This window comes from Hesperophylax consimilis, chromosome 8 (genome assembly GCF_061612785.1).
Source record: "Hesperophylax consimilis isolate HC1 chromosome 8, BYU_Hcon_1.0, whole genome shotgun sequence".
NCBI lineage: Eukaryota > Metazoa > Arthropoda > Insecta > Trichoptera > Limnephilidae > Hesperophylax > Hesperophylax consimilis.
The window spans coordinates 17235227-17248987 of NC_142843.1; the positions used below are offsets into that span (position 1 = coordinate 17235227).

The 13761-nt window shown below is 33.1% G+C and overlaps 2 protein-coding genes across 2 annotated transcripts; one reads left to right on the plus strand and one right to left on the minus strand.

The window, feature by feature from the left end:
* Nucleotides 1–583: 583 nt before the first annotated feature.
* Nucleotides 584–5074, minus strand: LOC149421651 (uncharacterized). Its single transcript, XM_089634471.1, has 6 exons — nt 4782–5074; nt 4458–4604; nt 3922–4164; nt 2582–2695; nt 1890–2208; nt 584–1792 (listed from the first exon to the last, which is right to left on the minus strand). Exons 2-6 carry the CDS (start codon nt 4587–4589, stop codon nt 1509–1511), a joined length of 1092 nt encoding a protein of 363 aa, XP_089490597.1. The 5' UTR covers nt 4590–4604; nt 4782–5074; the 3' UTR covers nt 584–1508.
* Nucleotides 5075–7080: 2006 nt separating this feature from the next.
* On the plus strand, nt 7081–12573 carry LOC149421652 (uncharacterized). Its single transcript, XM_089634472.1, has 5 exons — nt 7081–7233; nt 7351–7447; nt 7946–8151; nt 8755–8883; nt 10278–12573. Exons 1-5 carry the CDS (start codon nt 7183–7185, stop codon nt 11037–11039), a joined length of 1245 nt encoding a protein of 414 aa, XP_089490598.1. The 5' UTR covers nt 7081–7182; the 3' UTR covers nt 11040–12573.
* The last annotated feature ends 1188 nt before the right edge of the window (nt 12574–13761 follow it).

The following is a 13761-nucleotide window of genomic DNA, read 5'->3' on the forward strand; positions in this document are numbered from 1 at the left end:
CATTCATTAAGTGATTACATGCATACTTCTAATTATAATGCATACTAAGCTGTTGTCAACAGAGTAAACAACATTATTGTATACATGCCTCACAAGTCAATTTGTCAAAAAAAGTTTTTTTTTAAATGTTTTTCAATTAAGATTCTAGAGTACATTTAAATATTTATGTTCCAGCCATTTTTAAGTAAATTAAGTAATATTTAGACACATTGTTAACCTATGGATGGAAGAATGACTTATATGGATTCATATAAATTATATTAATTAATTAAAAACCATTGTAACTTAACTTAAAATCTGAACAATAGAAATGTTGATCTACATCAAGGCTGCCCAACCCCAGGCCCGCGAACGAATTATAAGTGGCCCGCGTGAACCATTTTCAAAAAACCCGCCAATGCAGCTTGCCCATCTTGTAGCCCCCCATGGAATTCGAAAAATTGTTGTGGGGAATCACATATGATGTTTTTTTGACACCCCCCCCCCCCATGGATTTCAAATGTTTTGTGGATTTTGAATTTTTTTTGTGGGGAATTATGTTTTATAGAAATTCTCTAACCCCCCCCCCCCCATGGAAATAGGAACCGCCAGGTATTCAGTGGCCCACCAGTGATTCAAAATCGTCAATTTCGCCTGTTACTGTTAAAAAGGTTGGGCAGCCTTGATCTACATTATGTGACACTTTCAATATCTAAGACAACATTCGTAGTTAGTTGTTCTTTCACCTGGATCCACAATAATTACATATTTACTATTAATTGTCAGAGTCAAATTTCGAGCATTAATGAGTTATTATTCCTATTGGCATTAAAGATTTCTTGATTCTGAAATGCTAAGCTATTTTGAAGGGTCTTTATAATAAATAATACATAATTACTAACCTAAAAATAATACTGAATAATGAGAGTAAAATACAGGTAAGCGCCCCCAACACGATACAACAGCAGCTAAAGATATTGTACTCACAAGCATTTTGGGATTTTATTGAAATTACCCATCGTGATCAAATAAATTGTTAGATATTGAGCATTCTAGACAGAAATACATCTAAATTGATGTAGGAATCTAAAATTGTATTTTAATTATGGACGTGAAATTCATGTAGGTGGGTAGCAATATGAAATATATTATGCTCACATATATTTCAGAATGCAACGTACGCAAGAGATTAGTAATATGTAGTTCAACTTACAGTACGATAGATTGCATATCCCTGAGTGCATTGTTTGCAATGTGGATGAATGCTTCGTTACATTCCCAATCAGGAACATTTTACAAATAAATCATAAAAGTTATGGAGTGGTCCCATAGAGTTCATTCAAAATGGAGTTACGGTTCATTGTGGAGCTTTTGGTATTTCGAGACTAGATAACCAATGTGGTTATTATATTAAACCACAATTTTACCATAAAATAACTTAAAATGTAAAATTTGTATGTATTCAGCGCACAACGCTTTTTTATTGAAATCAAATGATATTTCAATTTTATAACGAAATATTTAATTTATTAAAGTATAACATCGGTTTGCTCACTTTTATTACTACTGTTTTCGTCTGTAACTTCCGACAACACAAATGTTGAATTCTTTTCTAGTTGAATATATTCTTGATATGCTTTATCGTTGGTAATAGTCCTAAAGAAGTATCCTGACCCTTTGTAGGTGTAGTGACTCTCGTCGAAATTATATCTTAAACCTAAAACAATATTAAACGCTGAAGCATCGTAGCTATGACATCCCGAGTATCTGTATTGGGGCTTCTTGTCGAACCTGCAGCCTCCCGATTGGGCACCTGGAACATCAGACAGACAGTTAATACCCTGTTATAATACTGCTCCTAGTGCAAGAAGACTACAAGTCCGATACAACCTCCATCTTTATACACTTACCAATTGGAAATATGCAGTCCTGTGTAAGGGCACATTGTACCCAAGGCATCATTATGTTATTAGTGATAGTACTAGATCGTACGATAACCAATCGAATGACTTCAACCATAGGTAAAAATAAAAAGCTATCGGCGTCGGTGCGAAAGTATTCAAACATCTTGGGGTGCGTCAATGACGAGACTGCTGGTCGGATGGCCCATGTTATAATCCCAATACCATCCACAGCGGCCTTGTAGAGTTCAGCAATCTTGTTTGGTTCGCCCACAAAGCGTTGGTCACATTCTACAAATAGGATTGCACCTACTTTTGTCAAAGCGTCCTGTGGAACAGAAAGAAATATTATTAATTATGTCAAAATAACATATCTATCAATATTATATTACATTCATATTTAGTTGTATAATGTCACTGATTAAAAAAACATATTAAAATTTCGATGAATGTAGTAAGATTTAATCAGTGACTGGTTTGAATGAGGAATTATTTTACGACGGCATTCCTAAAATAATATGTACTAATGCTTACTTAAAAACAATATAAGATTACATAAGAGGAATCTAGATTGCAAAACACTCACTGCCCATTCGCTGAATACAATTCAATGGATTTAGCTCAGTGCAAACTAGTTATATCATATTTTACTCAGTATAACTAGTATTGTATTTGTATTTATTTCAGTATATGAAACCTACCTGGATTATCAATGGCCTAAAAGCGTGTAATCTCTCTTCAACTACATGAGATGGGAAAATTTCTAAGTCAAAATTAATGACCATGCATTTGGAGTTATTACAGTGTGGTAGAATCTGAAAAATAAATCTAATTAATATTATGCATTGCCCAAATTTTTATGTTCATCGTTCTTTGTAATTTTTTTTTATATGAGTACCTCACACGAGTCCCAACTGCTTCCAACTATCTGGAGCCAGAGAGACAGGTGCATCCCCAAAGGTGGAAAAATACCTAGCTATTCAGATCTGGTCACCAAACACGGATAAAGCAATTTCAAGCAGTTTCAATTCACTATGGCGATACTGAAAGTATCTGCCATTCTGGTGCCACAAATATACTACATATATTATTTTTAATTAATAAATTGTGAAATAACACAAATTAATCCAATCAAATTTACTTGCGCACGTCGGGATTTGAACCCGCTACCTCTGGAATTGCAGACGATGATCGTAAACATTCAACCATGAAGGCCGTCAAACAAAACAACTACAAAACACTAAAACTATTCCTAATGCCTGAATTACACCTGCCAAATTCTCGGCCGAGACAGTGCATTCGACAAGTGCTCGACTGATGTGATCAGTAGTCAGTACTGGATATGATAGCGTACAAGTGATTCAGGCGAGACAGTGTATAGAAGCAAGGCCCAATGACTCGGTCGAGTAAGTATCCCTTCCACCTGCATACTCAACTCACGCATCACTCTCTCTTCACTCGGTCAGTATTAGCCGAGAGAGTTTTTGACATTTGTTGTCGTAATTTTTCTATTTTTCATGCTTGGCGAAACCAAGGCAACAGCACAATAAACTAATCTCGATGATCGGACTCGCCCACCGTCTCTTCTACATGTGATCACCTCTACTCTCCAATAAGTTGTTTGGCTGAGTAACAAAGCGAATGACTTGGCCGAGCACTCGTCAGGTGTAATTCAACCTTAAATAAGAAAATTTGCTTAATTTTAATTTTTATTAAAAAATGGGAAAATAAACTATGTACATATATCATTTGGTACTTGCAATTTTTCACACATAGGTGTGTTATAAAAACGAAGAAGAAGCAGTATTAATCAAATCCCCTAATCCAAAAGATCTAAATCAATCCGGGGCTTATACTACAGGTACCATAACACAAGAAACCGGAAAAAACAGAACATAAAATAATGGTCGGCTTAGGTGAGGTTAGTATTCTTTTTCTTTTTCATTACTTTTCTTTAGCGTTCTGTTTTGTCATGGAACACATTAAATATTATTTTCAAATAACACTTTTTTTAAAATTAAAATAAATAAAATATTTTTACCGAGTTGAGTGAATATTTGGAGAGTCCCAAGTCATAGAGAATTAATGTGTGATTGGGTAGTTTCCAGGCAATATTTCGAATTAAGCCAATAGCTTGAAAGTGTTGACCTTCGAGCACATAGCTGACAATAGCGGGCACAGAAGTGTTGTGCCACTCAGCCCCCAACTTCCCTTTCAGTCCCAGAAGATTGAGGTACTTCTCGTCAGCTACCAAATGCTTTTCTTCGGCATCTTTCAAATTATCCTAAAAGCAATTATTTTCACTTAAGAACAAATCGAGATATTGTGAATGGTAATTTTAAAGCTGTGGGCTTATACTATAGATACATCAAGATTTTGTACAGATTGTTCTGACTTGAAAGGCAACTTAGCCCAGGCTTCTCTATCCGTGGCTTTGGCACAAATATGAAGCTTCAAAGTATTTTGTTTGCAGCTTTAGTATTTTTGTACTGGCCATTCAACTAGAATAACAAAACCAAGCAATATAATAAAGGATAAGCTCAAAGGTCAGTTCTTTGAATTATCTTAAATTCTCACCTGAAAATTCTTTATGTGTTGATGAGTTTGTGATACTATATTTTGAAGTGATTCAGGCTTTTGGGTATTAAATATAATTAACAACAAACCGGTCGCAAAAACGGAAAATATAAAGAAACCCTTGGTTCTCATGGCTGGTAATCATATCTGCAAAAATAACAATCATCAAAATAATATCTCCAGAAGCTACGCGTTAAAATCTACAACGAAAAAAGTTTATTCGAAATAGAAAATTAAATATAATTTTAACAAATCTTAAAAATTGATTCGTTTTTTCTTCGATCTAGTTTCAAGTTAAACACGTCGTTTATAGATTCACGTTACCTGTTAACACAATGAATAATTATGATTACATTTCTACAGTTAAAAATACTGTAATTCAAGTTATTCACACATTACTTTTGAAGGATAGGTAAAAGCTATTTTGACTGTATATTACAGACGCAAATTATACGTCATACAAAGACATTTTCGCGCTTAGCCATGGTATATTAGTGAAAGTAATTAATAAAAAGAATAAAACTCAAAAACTGCAGGAAACCAAACGTAGAAATGTCATTTCGCATTCAGAATTTGACAGTAAACAGGAGGCACTATAAAATCGATAAGGAAATTAACGAGAGGCTACATCACAACCATTGATCACAACTAACCATTTATGTGAGCAAATGTTAGATCTTCACCAAATATACAAGCAATACATTGGAAGTGAGCACCCATAGACGGAACCAAATATTTCAAATCGATTTTAGAAAACATTGAAACACTGATTTTTTTAATGTAAAAATGCCAAAACACTGTCTACTTGCACGTATATTTCATGCTTGAAACATTTATTTCATTATATTAACTTTACAACCGTAAAACAGAGCAACCATTTTTAGTCTAGTCACAAATAAACCACTGTCTAGTGATAGTCCATAAATAAACCACTCGCTGATGGTCGTTATTTTGATTTTTAGACGCACTTCGTTTGAAGCCATAAATTAACCTCTCTGTTGGAAGTATTACATGATTATGAGGTTAGGTTACAGCAGTGAGAAAAACTCAAGAAAGTGTATGATTATAGAGGTTTTTGTTTCAGAAATATTCATTTTAATTGTAGTGGAGTGGCCGTGGCGGAATAAAATACTTGTTTTTATTTGTACTTTGAGTGGGTTTACTACAATTTTTTTTGTATTTATTAATAATTTTTCTGGTACATACATTGGTACAATTTTACAATAAAGGAAACACTTTTTTATATAAACAGTTAAAAAGTAAAGAATAATACATTTAGCAGATTAACCAAAAAAATCCAACATAGGCATCGCCAGTTTGTGGGTATACTTGTGTTTATTAACAGTTAAAATTGTAGTGTATGCCTTTCTTGAAAGAATTGAGTTTTATATGGATAACATATTTATTCATATTCCATATGTACATGCGCAAACAAACAATGCACCTTAGTATTTTAAAGCTTGAATTGTAATTTTTTTTCAACACAATTAAATTAGCGCCATCTTTGATCGAGCAGTTATGAATAATTTAAAGTTTTCCCTTAAGTACCTCCTTATAAATCTTATGATTTTAAAGGACATTTTAGTTAATTAGAAACACACATAGGCGCGAGGTCTATTGTTTATAGAACTCATAGCAAATACCCTATAACATTAATAATACGTCCGACTTCAGTGAAATTTTGGCAGTATCAACAACGCTAGCTGTGGCTAGCCGCTGGAAGCGCTAGTGCATCAAATTTTATTTATTTTTATTTCTCTCTATATCGATCCCAATATGTTACAAAACTCATTGTTGGGAGTGGGAGGAACTTACAATACACAGTTGGGAGTTGATAGGTACAATTTGACATTGGTATTTTGATATCAAAATTATATGTTTCACATACTAAACAATACAAAAATCGAAAAAGGAGGTTAAGTACACCAAACAAGAAAAAAAAACAGGGATGTACACATAAGCACAAGGCCAAGGTAGGAATTGACAAAAAGGTACTAACCCACTATTGATGTTGACGTTCCTTTTAATGGCAGCAAATTGAATTTATTTAATTTTATGGTGGTGTTTTGCGTTTTATATTTCGTATTTTGATCAATATTAATATAAAATATCCCAAAAAGTAGGTTATGTGTGTGCAGTTTACGGATATAATAATTGCAAATAATGTTTTAGCCGCTTTAATATTTTTATGTGTGCGCAAAAAAGCAGCAAGTATGTAGCCAATAATATAATTTTTTCGATTTATATAATTTATTAACGTAAAATTAAGCATATATTTCACAAAAAATCTATTCAAATATATGAAAGAAAACTAAGGGGCACAACATGGGCACAACTTACGCCGCAAGGATGTGCTAGTGTAACCTGCTGCTATCAGATGTATGGGAAATGTCAGAAGTTGGAGGTATTATTAATATTATAGGGTATTTACTTATTGTTAAAATATAGCTTTCTATTATAATCCCCTTCTAATGGAATTAACTGAATCAACTTATTCAAATGGTTCAAATTTGGGTCATGTCGGTGAGTAGACCTGTTTACCGGATGCCATAAACGAACTCTCTTTATTTATGCACAATGTTCAACACGTTATTATTTTTTGACACATATTGTCTATGTTTATTGTGGGTCATCAAATCTTGATCTATTTTCGCGTAGAAATTTTTACTCTCGATATTTTTTAATAAAGTCACAAGTTGTTAAATTGTTTATTAAGTTTATAAAGATGTCAAATATTTCTAAAAGACGTAAAGATTGTTCGAGAAATAGATATAAGGTTACCACAGCTTTCTTATTATCAGTAATGTTACGCATTGCATCGAAGCATATTGTTTCGTATTGCGTGACAAGTGCCTTACTTTTTGCAAATTAAATGTTTTTGTTATGTTTTCAGATGATGAACGATCACAGCGAATTTCTGCAAAGAATAACGAAATCATTGTATTATGGAAGGCTTCCATCTATACCCTGTCTTAGCCTTCCCGTTACAGGTAATGTTCATATTGTTTATTTATATGAATGAGGAATGATATGACATGAGCAAAATCAAAGTTGAATTAAATCCTTGTGTCTAATTTACAGCATGTTTTTATCTTGTATCCATGCGTACAAAGGATAAACATGTCTAATTCTGCTGCACGCTTAATACGCCAAAATATAAATAGCACTTGGTTTCAACTTAATTACTACGAGAAATAACTACATGTATTTATATGGTTGAAGATGGCAAAATATGAAAGCCCCATTTTTCTCTATCAAAGTTGAGTTTGAAGATTAGGAAATACACATGAATTATTAAAATAACCCAAACTAAACCCTAAAAACCTATTTTGTGCTTTACTTTAACCACCGACTTAAATAGTTGTCTCCATTAGATATTTAATTTGAAAGCAAGTGTTGTTTTTTTAAAGAACTTTTTCATACAGCAGAATTCGACAAGTTTACCGTACAAAGTAATATGTAACCAGAATATTCAACTATATTTACAGAATTGTCGGCTGAACTATTTTCGGAAGCTCAAAAAGGGAAATCGTTGAAACGTTTACACGTTGACGATGCTGCTGAATTAACCAGAGGTGCTTGTGTATCCCCCTGTTCATTAGTCCTGGCTCTTCTTTATTTGGAAAGATTGAAAACTGCAAATCCTGATTATGTTTCCCGAATGGCTCCATCTGAATTGTTCTTAGTGTCTTTGGTAATTATTGTTTTATTCAAATCCATGTTTATATTCCTCAGAAAAAAATTATGAAATATGTTATTATAAGCAAAATATTGTGCTAATTACGTAATTAAAACACCCTTTTACTTAGTGATTTCGCCGTATTTAGCAGTAAACGCAGTAAGGAAACTTATTATTATTATTTTATGAATGTAAAAACATTGAAACACTTGCGTTTTGCATGGTAATAACACCACACTCACATGCAATGGTTGAATATCTTTTGAACCGTTGTTACTAACGTTTATCTGAAGAATAAGACTTTTAAACGATTGCCATTATGATACATAGTAGGAACTATAATAATAATAATTATAAAAAGTTAAATATTGTACCTTTTAGCAGCAAATATTTGTGATAAGTAATAATCGTTATGTATTTATCATTATTTGCAATTATTTCATAATATTGCCATAATTTCAGATTGTCTCTAACGAGTTATAGATTAAATTATATTATCATGATGTTTGATACATATCTCAGTTTGCATATTTTAACAGCAAATAACACTAATTATTATTACTAATAATTATTACAAACTATATCAATGATTTCATAAACATATTATCATGATTGCAGATGGTTTCTAACAAATTTCTCCAAGACGATGGTGAAGAAGATGAAGTATTTGCAGATGAATGGGCAACATCTGGAGGCATTACCCCGGACGCACTACATAAATTGGAACGCAATTTCCTACATGCAATTGTAAGTTTTCCAAAAGGTTGTATGTGGTAAAATATAATTAAATTAGAAAATATCTTAAAACAACATTTCAGTCCTTTGAGAGCTTGTAGTGAAATCATGAACTACAGTTTATTTGGTACAACTAAATACAAAATGTTATAACACTACTTTAACCTGTTGAAGGCTGGAAAAAAATATTAGTGGAACCTAATGTTTTATTAGTCCAAACGATTCTGATGTTGTTTTTCATACATTTTTAGAAGCATTAAGGTCAAAGTCGCATTGCAATTTATTCTAAAAAGGATAATTTTAGAATGCTCGCATGTTCTCCAGAGACCCGCATGTTGTACGCCAGCAAACTCGATGGGAGTTGACTATTTTTGTTGCTGTTGTGTGAAGATCCAATCCTTACCTCCTTGATTAATAATTAATTGGCATTATGTTATTTGCAACAAAAAACTAATAACAGGTTCGCTGCCACTAATTTTGAGGACAAAAATGAACTAAACCCGAACGGTCCCGATTAGAATTGGTGGCAGTAAATGATTTATTCAATACTTTAATTAAACTATTATGAGTATTAAGAAATTATTGAATGTTAAAAGAAAAGTGTCATCAGAAAGTCACTGACTGCTGTGTAAATAATAGTGTTATTTAAACAGCATTCAGTGACTTTTTGATGCAAATCAATGATAAAGCGCCACCACCCAGGTGTTATCCACAGTGAAATCGGGTATTTTTAAATGAAACAAACATTCAAATTAGTTTCTAGTAAATACCAAATAAACTTGGTAAAGTCAGTCAGTCGGGGGAATGGCACTTAAATCTAAGAATATCAAGTCAGAATCAAATATTGGATAATGGAATGTAATTCCTGTTTGGATATATTGGGAGTGAAAAGCTCAGTGTTCTTTTCTAGCCAAGAACAATTCCTGTCGTAGGAATGGTGACCATTGGTGACGCTTTAGGAGTTGCCCCTGTCTAGAAAAAGCTCAGAGTCCTTTTCTAGTCAAGGATTACCTTTGGTAGCAAAGGTGGCACTTTTGAAGTTGCAAGTGATTAGAAAAAGCTCAGGATGTCCTTTTTTAGCCAAGAACAACTGCTTTGAGAGCAATGGTGACCATTGGTGACACTTTTGAAGTTGCCACTGTCTAGAAAAAACTTAGATGTCCTTTTCTTTCTTTTTTTAACATTAATTCCACACAGGAGGCAGAGGTGTTAAATATAGGGGCGATATCCCGGGGCGTCGGTACCCGTACCCGCATTCCAAATTGAAATAAATTTTTCTAGTCAAGAGCAACGACTAAGGTAGCAATGGTGACTATTGGTGACACTTTGGATGTTGCCATTGTCTAGAAAAAGATGCCATGATTTTGTTTGACAGGGTATAAAAGATGTTTTATGTTATTCAACAGGACTGGCGGATATACGTGAACGATCAACAATTCGAGACTGCTTTGGATTGGCTGGAGCAGCAGGTGGCCCTCCGACAGACTAAACTCCGCGGCTGGTTCACGTATACAGATTTGACCAACATATCCAACAATATTGAATGTTTCGGCCTCATGAAGTGTCTAGTGACTGTCTACTTAGCATTATCCGTGAGTTATTTGGCGAGCATTACCACTCTACTGGCTTCATCCTTGATTGTCTCTCACAGTTCCTTAATTTTGAACAACCCCGCATTATTCAACGCTTTCGGAATCAATATGAATTTCAGTACTGCCAGAGAAAATAATTTGAACTTGACAGAAAATGAAATAGATCATGGTGAAGCTTTGATCGATACCATTTACTCATTTGAAGATAAATTAAAGACATTGCCCGTGACTGCCAACACCCGGATTACTCCAAATAACTTAGTTAGCTACTTCAATTATAATTTTAATCTGCCAAATGACAATAGGACCTCCAGCTACATTTCAAATCCATGGCCTTGCTCCAGTACAAATTTACTTAGTAATGTAGTGAAAAGAATTTTTAACCACGGATATGGTAGTTATTTGGTCAAACTATTTAAGGAATACCTATTTGTTTATGGTGATATTGTGGAAAAAACTAATTTGAAAGATGCTTATTTTACATCAAGACATTGGCTTTCTCATTGGAAACATCAAAGCAATCAATACTACTCAATAGTTGGACAATTTCCCGGTACTGTGGCTTTGACATGTTAAAAGTTTCAAAATTAAAAAAAAAAATTATTGTTAAAATTTAAAAAAAGTTTGAGCTATAAGTAGTTATGTATTATTTATTGTTTTATGTTTAATAATATACAAACTCACTAGTTGTTTCTTAAATTCAAATATGATATCGTAAGTTCTACCAATATTACAAGTAACCATGCGGGTTTGCTCCTTCTGAAGGTTTGACCATGATTTTCAATCTTAGTAATTCCTAACTGAAAAGTCACGAGCCGCAACTGCCCCAGTTATCTTCCGCCTTCCTCGCCATGGCTAATTTGCTTGTTACACCACGATGCCCCAGCTGGTTAGTGTGTGTCAATCACATTATCCAGAAGAAATCCTCGCACACCGTCGTTACACCGGCAATATCTGTTAAATGACATCTTAAAAGTCATGAAGGAGGTATTGAGAAAATGTATAATCACTTTCAATTATTAAATTTAAATATATATATTTTTTAACAATAAATAGAAAAATTAAATTATGCAAAACACAGTTTATTCTGCAAAAGTAATATTTTGGATGCGGTGTCACTTAACGGATATTGTCAGCACAACAAGTCTATAATAATAAGTTTTTACCACCTGACCAGAGTCAAAACTCTTACTCAGTTGGCATTTGGTTTAAAAAATAAAGAGAAAAAAGATTTACAAGTAGTTTTGGCCATGGTGCATTTAAGAGTTGATCCCTTTTGCGAGAGTGCCCATGTTAAAATTAATCAACAAAAATGTATCTGTCACCGCACACAAATATTGTATAATCATCCGGGTTGTGCAAAAACACTACTTCAAAACTTTTAAATACTAAAATTTTACCTATTTCTTTATCTTATTGAAGGAATGCGACATGTTTTTATTTGGTGGGATAATCATCACCCCAAGGTCAAAAATGCTGATTTTATTGGTAAATTTTTTGCTTAAAAATATTTCTTGATTTTTCCCCAGTTCTTCATAAATATGTGAATTCAATTGGACCTCAATTTGGCTCTTCATTTTAACTGTAACAACTAAGTAGGAATAGTAAAAATTGGTGTCTTTAATTAAGAAGAACTCAAATTATAATCCACTATCTTGTATACTGTGTTACATATTAATTTATCGGCATAGCCATATTATTTTTCAACAAGTTCCAAAAAATACAGATCTAGTGGACACTACTCGATTCATATGTTTCTCCGTCCTGAAGAGCATTGTTTCTTTAATTATTACAATTTAATCCTGTGGGTCTGCGGTAACAAATGCAGAATAGAAAAAACCGGTCTAACATGTCGTTTGGTATGCTGGTGGGTTAAAAACCCTTTGGCAAATCATTAAATTACCTATGTACCTTCTTTCGGCCCTGCTGATATTTTCCAAATTATTTCTAAGATTATTTAGGAATTCCTGTATTTTTTCTAAAAACGGAGCAAAATTCTATTTTTGGATGTTTTATATAATAACATGTAATTTATACATACAATTTTATTGATATATAATGATATGTCTTGTGAAATGTTAACTAACATAATTAAAGCTATACATATTATTGTGAAACTTGATTTTAATTTAACCCTGAAACCCTAAGTACATATACAATGTATTATACCTGCCACAGATACAGAGATGTGCAAAATGGGTACCCAAAACCATTTGAAATGCAAAATGGAAATGGGTCGAAACTTTTCCATTTGAAAATGCAAAATGGTTTTTAGAAAAGCATTTCAAATGCAAAATACCTATTTTCAAAATGCAAAATGGTTTCTCAGGTCAAAAAATTAAAATAATTATAGAATTTTTAAACAATTTTGTCATATAATCATGGACATCAATGTAGAACAAACATATTACATGATGGTAAATCCAAAAACACCACGACTACAGATTATGAAACCACAAAAAATTTGCGCGGGACTAATGTTGCCAACGTAAAGAAACCATAAAAAGCCATAGAAACTGCTATCTAACATTTAATATTACAGCTTCATGGCTCCATGTTCAGTATTTTTTGTAATGGTATCACTCAATTGCCAGGGCTCCTACCAGGGAGCAACTTGACAAATGTAAATTATCTCTCATAGCGAGGTTGAGGACCGACTGATATTTGGGGCTTATGAAAAAAAGATGAGTGGATATAGTAGGAAGAATGTTGCAAAAAAGCATTTAAAATGGAAAATGCATTGAGAAAAGCATTTAAAATGCAAAATGGTTTTTAGAAAATCATTTAAAATGCAAAATGGAAAGTACCCATTTTGCATTTCCATTTGAAATGGATTTATTTGAAATAAAGCACATCTCTGCACAGATACTATATCTATAATAAACCACATTGAATTATTTACATAATAATTATACAATTGATAGCTTGAGAAGGTGATCTCATAGACCACATAATTTGGCTTCATGCCAAGAACCACCTACGACTACCTGTGTAAGAACATGTTAGAATATTATTATCATGACTCATAACACATTAATGAGCTTCCTCCTTTGTGGGCCAACCTTGAAGTGTTCATAGCAGGGCAGATCAGTAAAGTGGTTCCATGATAACTCATCAAAATGACAATTGAACACCTATAAAAAGTGTTATAAAGTTATAAAAAGTGATGAAACAAAAACACTTTTTATAGGTGTGTTGAATTGTCATTTTGACGAGTTTCCCAGTCACCCTGTAAAGTGTGTCACGGGAAATCCTTGTCAATGTGGCTACAGTGGTCATTTCTTGGAAACACCCATCA